Here is a 15,538-nt window from a genome sequence, read left to right as displayed (position 1 = left end):
GAAGATACTCTAAAGGTCAGGTGCTGGGCTACAATTGATAACCACACATCATGGAGAGCCACAACCAAATTTCTCATTCATATATTCATAAAAATATGGCATGTGTGTATATGAATATATATATATATGGAGATATATATATATATATAAAAACACGTACACAACACTTTTATATACATACATAAATATGGCATTATTAAGTTCAAAACTGTCCTTTAGTTTTAGATCTGGGAAATAATATGTGCAGAATATACTGGCACAAATGAAGTGAATTAACATAAATCTGGATGCTATTTCTTTGTTAACTAATATACATTTAAAGGCTGGTTTTTCTACTTAATTTTAAAAAAGAAGATAGACATCAATGGTCCTATTCCACCCACTTCTATGCCTGTCCAGTGAGAGATGACAAGCAGTTACCATGACAGTTCCTTTGAGATACTGACAACTGACACACACACCAAGAAAAAGTTGCACAGATGAAAGTCACCCCTGTCCCCCATGACAAACCCATCAGAGCTCATTGATGAGAACACTGTTCATTAAAAACAGCATTCTCCCTCCCACCTCCTTTAACCAGCAGCTTTCCATATGTCTCTCACTTTTATTTGCCATCATGAAAGACAACTCTGAACTTAGACTATTACACCCTCATAGCACACATCAATAAGGTCAAAGAATTCTTTTTTAAGTTTCAGACTATTTCAAGAATTATACTGATTAACCGACAATCAGACTTTTTTCAAGGTGTTAAACTTTAATTTTACACCTACAGAAAGCAAGTTTATTTTTCTTAGTCAATTTTTATGGAGCTTCACAAGCAGGCTGCAGAGCCTCACAAATTCCCCAACTATGATTTGACTATCAGTGAAGACAAGCACATTTTAAAAACCCCAAAACAACATAAAACCCACCAACCCAGAAAGGAGAAATTTAAAGATTATCACTGCTAACATAGGAATGTCAGAAGAGTAGATCACAGTCTGTGCAACAAAACTGTCACCTGAAAAAAATTCCTTTAATGTTTGAGAGTAGTTAAAGAATTAAAACCAGAAGGTGGGATCTACTCCCCTTTACTTTCCAAATCTAACTGATAAACTCTGTTCCAACACACTGCAAACTCAGTGAGTTCTCAGTGAATTCTGAATAATTTGCATCATAAATTAACAACAGAGGATTAGGGATTTTTGAAATTCCTTCAAAAATACCTAAAGGCAGTGACACATGAAAGGCTCAACTTCAATGTGACATAGGCACGCTTGGAAGCTTTAACAAATGTGCATCATCTTGATTTCCTCTGAACTAAGTCCCAAATGCAAACCAAAATATCCAACATGTCCCTGGGAAGAGAGGTGAAAAATCAGCTGCCTTTGTGTCTTTGTCTTTGTGAGAATCCTAACATTATCAACTCTTCCGACATTTGTGCACTAAAATAAATATTAGCCAAATAGCACCACTGAGCCAAAGACATGTATTTGAGTCCTGGTACTTGAGTAAGAGCTGAAAAACAGTGAGATCTCTCTTTAAGGGGAAAAAAAAGGGAAAAAAAAGGCAGAAAAAGTATTATAAAGCAGATAAATAATTTGAAATAGGAAAAAAACACTGTTAGCAAATTAACAAATCTGGGCATCAGTTTTAAAAATTCAGACAACTGACTGCAATTCATAACACTATGTAATAAAAAAAGAAATAAGCATACCATGCCTACAGTCTTCATCTGCTTGCCCATACTTTTTCTGAAAGGTAAAACATGAAAAGTTTAAAAATAGCATTATTCCAGTTAGCATAAACAACTACATGCTTGAATTACAAGTCTTTTAAAACTTTTTAGAAACCGTTACCTTGTCTTTTTCTGGGTGGAACATGTAAAGAACATAAGTCATATGTCAATTATAATATAATTAATTCTTAGAATTAACACTAATTTCTGACTTTTTCCTCAAATTCTCAGTTAAAATGCTGACTTTTTCTCAAATTCTCAGCACATGGGCATTTGAAAAGTTGAGCCTGAATGGGCAAAAGTGTGTGTGTGTTATATGTTTGTGGGTGGCTCACAACACCTAGTAAAAAATACAAAACTTAACTTTTGAGATGCTGTTTGGTTTTTAATTTTGCATTAATATAGCAATGTTCAAATTTAAGATATTATTTTATTCTGTCTTTTCAGTGGTGATTTTAAAGATTACTTTGTTTAGTAAAACAAGAAGGAAAATTTGGATTGTTTTCCTCTTTTAAGACTTTACATATCTATATAATTCAGGTCCCTAATAGGAAGGTTTTGATTTCAAGTGTTTTTCCAAAGTCCCTACAGACTCACAGCAATACTATGATGAGCATCCAGATAGGTGCCACGGAGGATTTCCAAAGAGTGATGTCAGAAATGTATTAAATATCCAAGCACCAATCTGCATATTGGCTTACAGAAATAATTTTGAGAGGTCAAGTCTGTGGTAACACAACTTCTGCTAGAAAATCCAACCACATTTATTGTGAATCTCTTCCCCTCAGGAGCCATAAGATAGGTCACTTCTTCATTTAAGAGGTTTCCCAGTTCTTGTTTTGCACACTGAACAGTCCAATCCAGCTATCTATTTAAAGAATGCTTAAAAACACTCCCTTAATGAGATGGGCAAGATTTGTCTTAAAGCTGCCCAGCAAGGTCTTGTGACTTGGCCAAACTTTTTCCACCTGGGATGAAACAGCTCCTACTCAATACATGAAGATTTGGAGTGGAGAAGATCACTGTAAATCTGTAACAGCATTTCAGAAAGGTAAGAAAAAGCAGGTTGTAGGTTTATTCTTAAGCACTGAAATGTCCTTTCCTCTAAGAAACTGTGATGCTTTAAAGGAAGGACACAACTTTGGCAATGGGGTCACCTGTAATTCAGGGTTATGCCTCTTGCTTTGCATTTACAAACCTTTACAAGAGCTGTTTTCACCTTTCCACTAAATATTTGCCAGAGACTAAAAGTTACATCTTTCACCAGATATGCTCTAGCCTAGCCTTGGAAAGCTGGGATTAAGCATAAAAAGAATAATTTTAGGCCTATGCAAATGGAGCTAAAGAAGGTATGAACCAACCTAGATTCTGGCATTTCTTGACTTTGTTTTTTGAGTGTTTTTATTTGCAGAAACTTTAATTTGATGCTCGTAAAAGATAAGGTAATCTGGTATGTAATTCAGCATATAGACCTTAAACCAGCTATTTTGCCTTCCTAGACTATATATATATATATATATATATATAAAATATATATTTTAAATGTTTAAAGTATTTTTCCTTATTTGTTTAGAAAACTGTGATTGAGACCCAAACCAAGAGGTTCAAATGCTGGAAAATAAATGGATCAGGGAGAGCTACAAGACAGAAGCCTCACAGATGCTATAGCAAGAGGGATTCTGTGGGCAGAGCAACACGCCAAAAATTCTGAGTGGTATTTAAATCTTGACAATACAAGATATTTGACTTTTCTTTCCAGTTCACTAGATACTATAAAGAGTCACACTCACAAGTTGTAAAAAGGAAGCAATTCTATACAGAAGAGTCTCGATTTTGATGCGGTCGAGTTCTGCCTGGCAGGGCTCCGGGAGGTGAGCTGGGGGGTACTGGCTGAGGGAAAGGAGAGCCTCTGTGCAATGCTTCACTGCCACTTCATAATCCTGCTGCTTAAGGGATTCACATGCTTGTTCACATGCCTTCTCTGGTCTTCTGTCTGCCATGACTCAGGGACAGAAATCCTAGAGCGGGGGCAGAGGGGACGATAAAACGTTGGTTAGCTGTGGAATGGCACTGACAACTTGCCAACCAACTTCCATTCCCGTCTCAAGGTGCTGTATCACATCCCCCTCGTGCTGTGCCACTCACATTTCCTACACCAACACTAACTGAGTTCTTCCCAGGCTTTTCTCCATCGCTCCCAGCTCTCAATTTTGATTCTAATTCAAGAAGGTACTTAAAGCCCATGAGTGATTTTAAGAATGTAAGTAGGGGTTTTAAATTTTAAAGTCAGCATGGATTTAAGCAGAGGCTTTTGGGTCTTCAGTGGCACCGTGACCTTTGCCTTGGAAGGAACACAACTCATCCCCTAGGTGCTGTCTCTGAGCCTGCAGCCATGTACTCCACAACACCTTCTCTTCCAAGCACTTCTCACCTCCACAAGGGAGGAGATGTTTCCTCTGGGTGAAGCACAACAAGGATGGACGGGGAAGGACAGGAAAACCAGGAGATCAACAAATCAACCATTTGTCTCTTCTTCCTTCTGCTGGTTTAGCTACATTTATGGCTGAGGAAGTCTAGATAACCCTGCCACACCAACAACTTTGTGCAGAACTTCTTAAATAATTTTAAAGTAAATGTTTGGGGGGGATTGAGACAGTTATAAAAAATTTCTGTCCACAGACAGACATTATCTGCCAACAAACTAAGATAAATGGTTATCCACATCTCAACCACCAGCAGAAAAGCAAAGCAATTCTGTAATCCCTGACCACATTCTCCCTTCATTGACATATTTAAATGCATGATACACATCCCTAGAGACACTGTACATTAAAGCTGACTTCACAAAAATAGGTTCTGATAATTGAAAGAGGAAAAATCTTAAGAGTTCTCATTTTTGCTTTTAGCGAGCAGCATATTGTCAATATTTGTGATTAGAGATCAACTATTACAATTGTCTCAAATAACTAGTTTTAGTCCTTTTTAAAAATTCACTGTTAAAAGCTTTCTTTATACTTGGTATTTTCTGATTTTCAACCAAAGGTAAAGTAACTTCAAGAATTTAAGTCAAATAAATGCATTTTCCTCTTATGAAAAATAATCCATTATCCCACTTTTCCCATTAATACATGCCTAAGCCAACATTCAGAAGAAACGTAAACAAGTTTTTTCATATATTGTACAACATAGTGTTCTGTGTTCCCTTCTATTCTTAAATTTCCATTCAGTATCAAAATAATTACATAAAGGAATATTGATTTTTCAAGACTTAAACCAGCTTCCGTTTTAAAACACTAATATAAAAATTTCTTATTTACAACAAATAAAAAAATCTTCTCTAAAATGAAGGAACACAAGCATGAATATTTTGCATTTATCCTGGTACAAAGCTGTGATCTGTGCCTCTTCCTTAATAACAGCCTTACAAAATATTACCTCATTCATCCAGATATTTCTTTTTCTGCTAAAAATAAGTCCACACTTCCAAACAACAGGAACAGGCAAGGAAGTTTTGCATTTCCATACATATGAGTAAATTCAGTCATGAGGTAATTCTATTAAAGATTCTGCTGGATCACTTAGCACGGATTTTCAATTACATAAACATTAGGTATTCTTAAGCTGTGTATGCAAGGATCTTTTCTAGATACAACTAAAAATTGCACTGGTTTCCACTTCACTACCATTTTAGGCCACTGTGTATTTCACAAATCTAGAATCTGCTTCCACAGTGACACAACAGTTAATTGATGTTTTTCTCATGTACATTCTGTTTTCCTCCTAAGGGACTGAAAATAGAGCACTCCATGAACTCTGCTGTACTTTTGATTTCCTCACTTCCTGGCTGACATATAACCAAAATTCCTTTGACCAAAAGGCTGAGCAGAGCTTCTGTGTGTTTATTCCCAAAGAGTGATTAAACACAGATCCCATCCTAAGTGACCTGGCCAGCACAGCTGACAGATTTGAAACCCTTCTCCTCCAGCATGGCACCACAGATGTTCCTTATCAATTGCCTTATCCTGACTGGTTGGAGAAATACAGAATTCAGCTGTTTGAGAAGCTGGATTTTACACACCAAGCAGTGCCCACACAATTTCTCTGGTCAATTTGAAGACTCCAGAGCACTTCAGAGGACATAACTAAAGCTAAACTGAGCTAAACGGAACTAAATCCTATGAATTAAGTGGAAGCAAGAGCAGTAAGGACCAAGCTCCTGGATAACTGGCTAAACTGAGTCACACCAATGATATTTCAGAGTGTAAGAAAATCCACCAAAATCACAGTTCATGGGACCTGATAGACAAGGAGCCACTGCAGTGTAATTTGTTTGGAAAAAAATCAAATTATAATAAACAAAACCAGTATGTGGACAACATATGGAAAATAATGTACTCAGGCTCTCAGATTTCATTTCAATCCCATCTATAGCCATACATGCAGACACAAGCATTTATTAGGCACATTTATTATGCATTTGTGCCACCTACTTCAGACTCCAATCCAAGAGCTCTACACTGTTCCTTGGAGACACCCGACTTTTCCTGCCAACTTCAGAAATCTTTTTCTCTAGTTTTGGTACCCTAAATCAGCAACTGAGACTTGTGAACATGAATTACAACCACAATTTCTTAAAACCTAGTCTGCTGAAGTACCTGACTTATCTCTTTTTAAAATCATTCAGAGCCGTTCCTAAGTCCCAGCAGGACCAGGAATGTGACTGTTCCCCTCTGCTGGTGCCTCACCTCAAGTCCAGTTTCCAGTTCTGGGCTCCTCCCTTCAAGAAGGGCATCAAGCCCAAAGAGGGGAACAGATCTGGGGAAGGGGCTGGAGCACCAGTGTGCTCAGGAGCAGCTGAGGGAGCTGCTGGGGCTCAGCCTGGAGAAAAAGAGGCTCAGAAGTGTCTGAAAGGAGGTTGAGACAGGTGGGGGTCAGGCTCTGCTCCCTGGAAACGAGTGATAGGACAAATGAAAATGGCCTCAAGCTGCACCAAGAGAGGTCTGGGTTGGATATGAAGAAAAATTTCTTCACTAGAAGAGTGATTAAGCATTGGAAGGGGCTGCCCATTCCCCCCATTCCCATGATGGAGTCCCCATCCCTGGAAGTGCTCGAAATACAAGTGCACTTCACAATACAGTTTAGTTGGCACAGCAGTATTTGGTCAAAGGCTGGACTCAATGTTCGAGGTCTTTTCCAACCTTAAAGTATTCACAGAATCGTTAACTGCCAAGGAGCGAAGGCAGTTGTTGAAAGAAATTTATTTTCAGTTTTACAGATCTTTATTTTCAAGATTTCAGGCATAAAATTGGAATTTCTAAGAGTAGAATTTATTACAGATTAGAACTGAAAGGTGAAGTGTCACAAGGTCTGTGCTATATTCCCAACTCTCTTTGCAAAACTGAGCAAATTAGTTATGAGCTTCACTTCTGTCTGCAAAACTGAAATTAAAATACTAACATGTAACAGAACAAACATCAGGATTATTCACTTTCCCAAAAAGACCTGGAAAACCACATGGCAAAAGACTTCTAAATTCAATTCTGAGAAGTAATTTATCCTCTAGTGAAGTTTAATACATCTTCAAAATATTGAAGAACCAGTAAAGAGGCATATTCTCATTATTTAAAGCTGCATATCTAAAATAGGTGGACATACCTAAGAAATTATATATATAAATATATCATCTGGCATCATACTTTGCACCTCAAAAAAACTCCTGCCCTTAAGCAGAAGAGAAGCTACTGGACTTGCATTTCATTGAAAGCCAAGTTGTACTCAGCTCATCTTCCACAAACTATTATTTTAAAGACCTGGGTAGTTCCAACTGGTGTTACTTAAACCTTGGTGGTTTTTCCAACTAACCATGGCAATTCTTTTTTTTTCCCCATACAACTAACGATTTTCAGGCTCAATATTCCTAATGAGTATTCCACCTTCTTGCCAAAGGGGGTTTGTCAACAAACATGAAATGAGGAACTAAAATCCAATCTCCAAATAAAGCTGCATGTTTCCCCTCCAGAGCTGCAGAGGGGGCTGGGAAAGGCAGAAGGGACAGCTTGAGGAAGAAGAGTGATAAACAACGTGATCCACACAGTCATTTATTTCCAAGTAAACACTACGCCTGCTTGGTGCACAGGAGGCTCTGAAGAACTACTCCACAGTCTGATGAGTCCAACTTCAAATTAAAATCAATGTAGGAGGAGAGAACATCGTGAACTAAAATCCAGTGTTTCATGGCAGTTTAACTCATGACTGTGCACTTCCATGCTCCACATCTTACTGATGTGCTTCATGGAATCAAAGGGTCCATACACTAAGATAATAATAAGTTAAAGCATGTGACAGTTCCTAAAAAAATTTCAAACAGATGCTTTTTCAATTCACTGTAAAGCATCTAGCCAGATAACTCTCGCTGTACTTCATAAACAAACAGATTAGAGGGCACAATGCTGTTCCTATTAATGTTACTGGCAAAATTCCCAATGTCTGCCAAGACAGAAGGATCAGATCCAAGGTCTCGCATGCCAAGCTGACAAACAGTAGACAAGTCAGTAAATATTTGCATATTTTAACTAAACATTAACATCTCTTGTAAAGATTTATGCTAAAGCAATGATGTTCAACTTGCAGTCCTACAGTGAGACTGGTAGAGATTTACTGTCAATTGAATTTACTTCAAGAGCCACATCCTGGGAATCACAGAGTGAAGCAAATGAATGAGACCCATTGCCATGGGGAACGTGCAGGGGAAGAGCCTCTCCAGCTGCCTCCCATTACAATCCATAACCCTTCAAACAGTTCTGCTGAGGGAAATAAGCACAAAATATTCCTGCCAAGGCCATTCAGCCGTGTCCTCCTGCTAGCAGCCCTGTGTCCTGCGGGAAGGGAAAGCAGGAGATGGATTTGTCCTTCCACTGCCTATTGCGGTCAGGCTGGCGCAGGCTCGAGAGCGAGCAGGGAAGGAATTCCACTCATCCTGCCCCTCTCTACAGAAATGCAAGCACTCTGTTTCCCAAACCCTTGGGATTGTTCAGCCCATCTCACAGCCTGGAAAGGCTGGCCACCAAACTGGAGAGAAGTTTTAAACACGTAATAAATTCAGGCAATACTCAAGAAAAGACAGCTGGTTTATCAGAACTTCCCAGCAATTCCTTTTACGAGCAAGAAGAGACCTACTAGATTTATTTACAAGGCTGGCTGCTCTGTCTTTCCTCAGTAACTTCAGAGCTTCAAGTCAATTGGAACTGAATTTCCCAGAAGTCTGAAGGGTCTTGAAGATGCTGCAGTTTTCATGAAAAATGTGTAACAAGACAGATAACAGACCCAGGGAAAGGTTAAGTTATAACTCAGCCTCTTATTGATACCAAGACATCAGCTAGCCCATCCATTACTGCCACGTGCTGCCACTTACCATCAAGGGCTGCAGCAAAGTGTCACTCACCAGTGAAAGAAAAGTCTTATTTATTTTTCTTGTCCATAACAGTCAATGCCATAGGGTGCATTCATCAGTTTAACTGCTCCAGGATCCATCCAATAATCTCCAGGTTTAAGCAGAGTTTCCAAATTTTTTAGACTACAGACACAAGCAGTGCACATACCATCCCTTTCTCAAAGTTTTACCAACATGTAAGCAATTCACACATCAAAAGTTTGTAATTTCCCTAATATATCCAAGTAATATTTGGGAAGTCACAATGTTGGTGTGGCTACAATCCCTGTGATTAATAGTTTCCCTCTCACTCAAAATTATCAAGAAAAAATTGACAAGATACTTTAGTTTATACAGGTATGGAAAGACCTGGGGCTTAATCTGAATTAATATATTGAATATGACACACTAAAGAAGCTGCTGTGAACATGCCAATATTACAGTTAAAAATCATCGGCCACTGGAATTCAACTATCAAAACTCTACAAACAAAGTGCATTTGTCAGTTCACACACTAAAATAGGGAATAGTACATCTGTCCACTGTTGAATCATATTATAGAGTTGCTCTGGCATCCCTTGTGATCCCATCTTAAGGCATGCCTGCATCTCTACATGTCAGCTGGTCTTGTATTAGTACCAAATACCACTAAAATACCTTTAGATCAGTAAAATAAAATTAAATATCCATTTATTTTCCTTACCCACTATGGTAAAATAACCTGATCTTAGCCTTGAGACAAAAATAATATAATAAAAACCCAAAACCCTTTTTATTCAAGCCTCCAGGATGGAAGAAAATAGAGCTGCACAAAATACAGAAATGACATACAGAGACATACAGGAAAAAAAATGCACTTTCGTAGTGTCATGACATACACATCATAAATAATCCCAGTCTAAAAAATCATTTAATAAAATGAGAGTAGATAATGACAGCACACTGTACCTACGTAACAGAGACGAAAAGAACAGTGAATCTTTCATACAAAGGCTATAAAGGAAAGAATTATATGAAAGGTGCTTTTGGCTTTTTTTTTTTCTTTTAAGAAAAATGTAACAGCAGAGATCTCATGAACTCATTTATTGCAATTATGGCTGAAGTCTGTAACAGCAGTTAAGGAGTTCTCAGAAATGCACTGCACACCTTACAGAACAAATACAAAAGCCTCCACCCTTGAGAGAGGACAATCTAATCAGTTTTCTGAAGTAACCGAATTACTTTGGCTAATGTTGTACAACTCCAGGCAAAATGACCCTACTTTCAATTCCAAAAATGATGTTAAATCTGAAATGGAGCATACAGAATGAGGCAAGCACATCTCAAGGTTTTATTCTATAGTGTAACAGCAGCAAGAATCCTGCTCCAAGGCCCCTGAGGAACATGATATGCCTGTTTGGGGAAGGGAAAATGGCAAAGAAGATGCTCATGATGCCCCTGACCGTTAAATGCTCAGACTATCCTTCCACACTGAACAATCAGAGACAGCACCATAAATGAGGAGGGCAAATGATCTCTGGCCACAGAAATGAAGCTTTGAGTCTGATCTTGAAAGCTTAAAGTATAGAAAAAGCACAACCACGTTTCTTGGGAAAGGAACAAGAGCCTGTGGGTGGTTTATCATTCACATAACGACACAGGCAATTGAGATTAAGAGCAAATGCCTTCTGCATCTGGATCCTCTGCAGGCTTTAAACCACTTTACATACATCACAGATACTAACAAGTTACATTTTTTGCATGCCAGTTATGATTTCAGTACAGACTACTGAGTGATTATTAACACTTTACTAATCTCTTTTATTTTCATTTTGGAAATAGCAGCAAAAGGACATTCTGTGCAGCCAGCAGCAGCAACACTCAGACATGGACACTGGCTATCTTTGGCTCAAAATCTGGAACTAATTCATGGCCTCACCACTTGCAACCACCCCATCCATTCACCACATCCCAAATACCTTCCCATCCTACCTTTAAAAAGATCCTTTTTCACACAGCTGCCTGAAAACATCACCTGTCCTGATGAAACTAAGTAAAATACTTGGCAAGGCAAAGGACAGCATCTATGTGACATGTGCTGCTGCTGTCTGAGAGCCATTCACAGCCAACAGATACAAGGTTCCTGTTCAAACAAAGCAAATATACACACACATATTGCATTCATTAACTCCACAGAACAAATACTGGGTTGTGAAGTTCGATACTTTGAGGTTGTGTGAGGACAAAAGCATCTGGACAAGCTTATGCTGGCCTTCTGTGTGCCTGCATTGTCATGATAGTGCCTTTAACTGTGTTAGTCACAGAGCACATTTTCCAAGGGCTACCTGGCAGAATGAGTGGGCAGAACGGAGGCTGCTGTCTAATGGACATCCAGTGAGATACTTCAGCACAGGACTTGAGGCATTATTCACTGCATGCTACTCAAATCTTACTCAAAAGACAGCATTTGATTGTTTTTATTAACTTTTCAATAATGCCTACAATATTGCGACCAACCACTTTACAAGAATTAAGAAAGTATCCTTATCATTCTGACAATATTCCCATTTTACAGAGAATTAAGATAAGAACACACAAGACCAACATTTCTATAAACTTCTTACACTCACATTAAGAGATCTAGAAGTGATTTCTCCCCATTATGCTCTGCCTATACTGTACAGCCCTTTCACATGACCAATGCAGAGCACCTGGTGTCTGCAGAGTGCCTTAGGAGTATCCAGCATTTCTCTACATCACAACGTGGGAAAATTCACTAGAAATACAGAAAATGAAGTGTAGCCAGGATGGGGATTTAATTAATTAATTGGGATTTGCCTTCTCCTTTTTTGCTATTTCCTACTCCATTTCAGAAACACTTTCTAATTGATGCAGATAGCAAAACTGTGTTCCAACAAACAAATGTATTATCATTATAAATCATATGTACCCACACTGCACAGCCTGCCTTCTATTTCTTTCGAATATTAATATTTTTCAATCTCCTTCTCCTCATTCAACCACCCCCATCTCTACATTTATTGTACGTAATTCTGCAAAAATCTGCATTTTGCACCTTCTGTTTAAATCCAGTCACTGCTTCCTCTGTGCTGCAGGAAGGTAGAGATGGGAGGAAGGAGGAACTTGGTATCAGGAGAACAGAAAGAGAATTTTCTGCACTCTCATATTATATCCAAAATCACACCGGGGAGGAACACAGGAGCCCAAACCTTCAAATTACAGAGAAATCCTGTTTAGCTGAGGCTGAAGCATATTCACTGCAGGGATTATCTTTTACATTTGCACTTAATGTTGATTTGACCAGCACTGAGAAGATTTTCACAAGGTTGATCACAAGTACATCCTTGGCAGAAACATTATACAATAGCACATCTCAACTTTGCACAAAGCAGCACCATAGGTCATTAGATTATTTCTTTTCTAATTGGTCATGAACACAAGAAAATATTTTGCTGAATTTCTAGAAAAGATGGAATCATGTTGGCAGAACCTTTCTCTCCTCAACAGCACCCAAAAAGTCAGACCATGAAAGACATCTACCATGGGAAATTTCAACCCAAATAATTAAAATTTGGCAAACAACAAGCAAGTGAAATGAGGAATATGTCATAGTAAGCATCAAGTAACATAATAATAGGTGGTGCTTCTGCCCCACCTAAAGTTTTTGGCTCCTTCATAGAAAATCTTTACGTAAACAATCTTTCATAATAACTGGTTAACATCAGGAATTTGTACTCCATATACCTCTATGTCCATACTGCTTTTTGAGAATAGAGTTTCTCACACTTACCCAAGATGAGGGCATTTTAATTGAAATATTGTCCCATGGTTACCATTTTATCCCCATAACAACATCACCAATTACTTACTTTAAAAAAATGCATTAGAAAAGTAATTTAATCTTTGCTTCTCTTAATGAAATTTGCCAGAGAAAAACAAAGGGAAGAATCAGCACTGCACAACTAGCCAGCTCTCCATGGAGCAGCACCAACCTCCAGGACTCAAACCTCAAACTCAAATTTACAGAAAAATATCCATATTCCAAAGCTGGTTTAAACATCATAATCCACAGCTTTCCAAACTATGCCTTACTTGTGTCAGAGCCTCTCTTCTCAGCAATAGAATAACAGAACACAGCCTTGTTCCTGTCACTGCATTGGTGCTTAGTAATAATTTTGACCAAAAAATGAACACTGCACATCTTAAGGACTTACCCAGTCCTGCAATTCCTAATATTATTCTCCAGTGAGTCATAGGGTAGTGCCAGAAGTCCCCTCTGAGAAATGCCTGCTCTAGGATATAGTCACATCTGTGTCGATGTGACTAAACATGTGTCACCTCATTTTCAAAATGCCAAGCAAGTGCCAAACTGTGTTCCCAAGGAATGCAAAGGGGAGTCATAGAAGATTCCCAAGCATCACTTGAACACAGAACACGTATCACTAGTTTTAGAAATATATTTCAGAAATTTAAATGCAAAAACACATGACAGTTTTCCAGTGCTCATTGAACCTGTCACTCATGCAGCACCGTCTGCAGAGAGCACTTGACCATAGTTCATTTGCCAAATTCACCAATTTAATCAGAGACAGAATCAAAATTAGCAGTTCCTAACTCTCAGTCTCATGTCCAATTCACAGCTTGATCTAATACAGCTGTATTTGGATTTCAGAAATAAAAGTGTTTTTAAACGAGGAAATTATTTATCACGGCATATTCCCATTTCAAAAACCCCATGCAAACTCCTCCCCACCCCCAGCAGCTCAGTAGCTCCAAAGCTCAATGGCTCAATCCACATTCTCTCTTCTTAACACGATATTGTAGCAATGCTGAAACAGTCTTTCCTCAAATTTTCACTTTCACACAAGAACTTTCTCCAGCCCTGACATGACCTGATACTGCAAGGCAACACCCTCCTGGGAGCAAATCTAGCTGAAAATCCAGCTTACATCCCCAGGGCAAGTGCAGATGCTTCAGTTATCTATCACAGTTTTACAGCTGGAAAAATTGGGAAAAAATAAAAGCCCCAAGTTTGTTTGCTGTTTGAGATGCAAAATATGAATTACTCTTTCAATCTGTTCAGAAGGCAAAAAGATTGTAAAAATCTTCATGCTGAATATCAGCTACATTGCACAGGTCACAAACTGAGCACAGGAATCAGCCAGAATACTGTGGCACAAAACAGGAAAAAATTTATTTCAATATACCTCAACCTTCATTGCAGCATTGTAATGAACTTTAATTTATTATAGTAGTGAATAATACTGTGACTGAGTTTTTTGTTACGCATTTACACAGTGCTTAGCACAAAAGGGTCCTACCGTAACAGATTTAATAACACAATCATGCCACCCACAGATCCTCCAAGCACATCTTTCCCCAAACCATGCCTATTATGTAACTGTACATGGTATTTTTGTGCGCAGTTTTGAAAGTTCAAAGCAGTAACTAACCCTCCACCTCTAAAAACTCCTATCTTTGTTGTAAACAATCCTTGAAAATTTATTTTTACATGACCGTGCTTCAAATAGTTTGGCATAACACAGCTAAGCCTAGTTTGGGGAGTTGTCTTATTACTCTGTATTTTAATTACATTAACCTTTCTGCATATGGATAATGCTTTTATAACATCCCTGTTTCCTCTCCTCAAATGCCTGACCATGGCAGCCCCAACAGGTTCAATCTTTAGACTCTTTCAAGACTGGAATATGGATTCCCAAGCTCTCCCCTCACGGCAAACCCTACGAGCAGCACCACGACGTGTATCCAGAACACATTTCCCAACAGAACTCGCCCTCCTCATTCCTTCTGAAATGAACATTAGTGATTCAGTCACGTATCTGAAACCCCACTTAAAGAACTGCATCAGCAGGAATGAGCAACGATCCTGCTGTGGTTAACGGCATAATCCTGACAAAACTTGGGAAGCAGAGGAGCGGTGTCTAGCCCAGCCAAACAAACATAAACAAAGCTACAGCCAAGTAATATCAGTCAGTTCAAACGACAAAACAAATGTCCTGCACCATTCCAAATGTGTGAGTGTCTCAAGATATGGCCAGAGCACAGTTACCTCAAAACCATTTGCACAAACAACTGTAATCAAAAACATCACTGGAATAAAAGACCCACAGATCTGCCTTAGCACAGATTTCCAAGCATGCAAAAAACATTCCCCTTTAATGACCTCCCCGTGCAGATAATGAGAGAAATCCAACAAATTCTGGCTCCCAAGATAGCAGAAGAGCAGATGCAAGGCAGCTATTGTGGCTGGCCCAACATTATTTGGGAATCCCAGCCGAGGGGGAATCAGTTGAGACCCATGAAGGAACATTACTTGGGAACAGAGGCCAACTGCCCATCCCTGTCCTCCCAAAATCACCCCAGGATAA

At 38.7% G+C, this 15,538-nt stretch overlaps 1 protein-coding gene across 4 annotated transcripts in view; it reads right to left on the bottom strand.

Moving 5' to 3' along the window:
• The window catches only part of HELZ (helicase with zinc finger), an 85,262-nt gene that overhangs the window by 64,375 nt on the left and 5,349 nt on the right, over positions 1–15,538 (bottom strand). For 3 of the 4 annotated variants that reach the window (XM_039715906.1, XM_039715908.1, XM_039715907.1), the window contains exons 2-3: positions 3,511–3,738; positions 1,700–1,736 (exon numbers count right to left, since the gene is read on the bottom strand). The exons of the other annotated variant lie outside the window; for it this stretch is intronic. In XM_039715906.1, coding sequence (XP_039571840.1) covers positions 1,700–1,736; positions 3,511–3,720 — 247 coding nt within the window. In that variant the 5' untranslated portion in view covers positions 3,721–3,738. The remainder of the gene's footprint in view (positions 1–1,699; positions 1,737–3,510; positions 3,739–15,538) is intronic. 4 annotated transcript variants of the gene reach the window in all.

This window comes from Passer montanus, unplaced genomic scaffold, assembly GCF_014805655.1.
Source record: "Passer montanus isolate IOZ18808 unplaced genomic scaffold, ASM1480565v1 scaffold35, whole genome shotgun sequence".
Lineage (NCBI taxonomy): Eukaryota > Metazoa > Chordata > Aves > Passeriformes > Passeridae > Passer > Passer montanus.
Note: the sequence above shows the minus strand (reverse complement) of the source record. Positions and strands in the feature narration are given on the sequence as shown.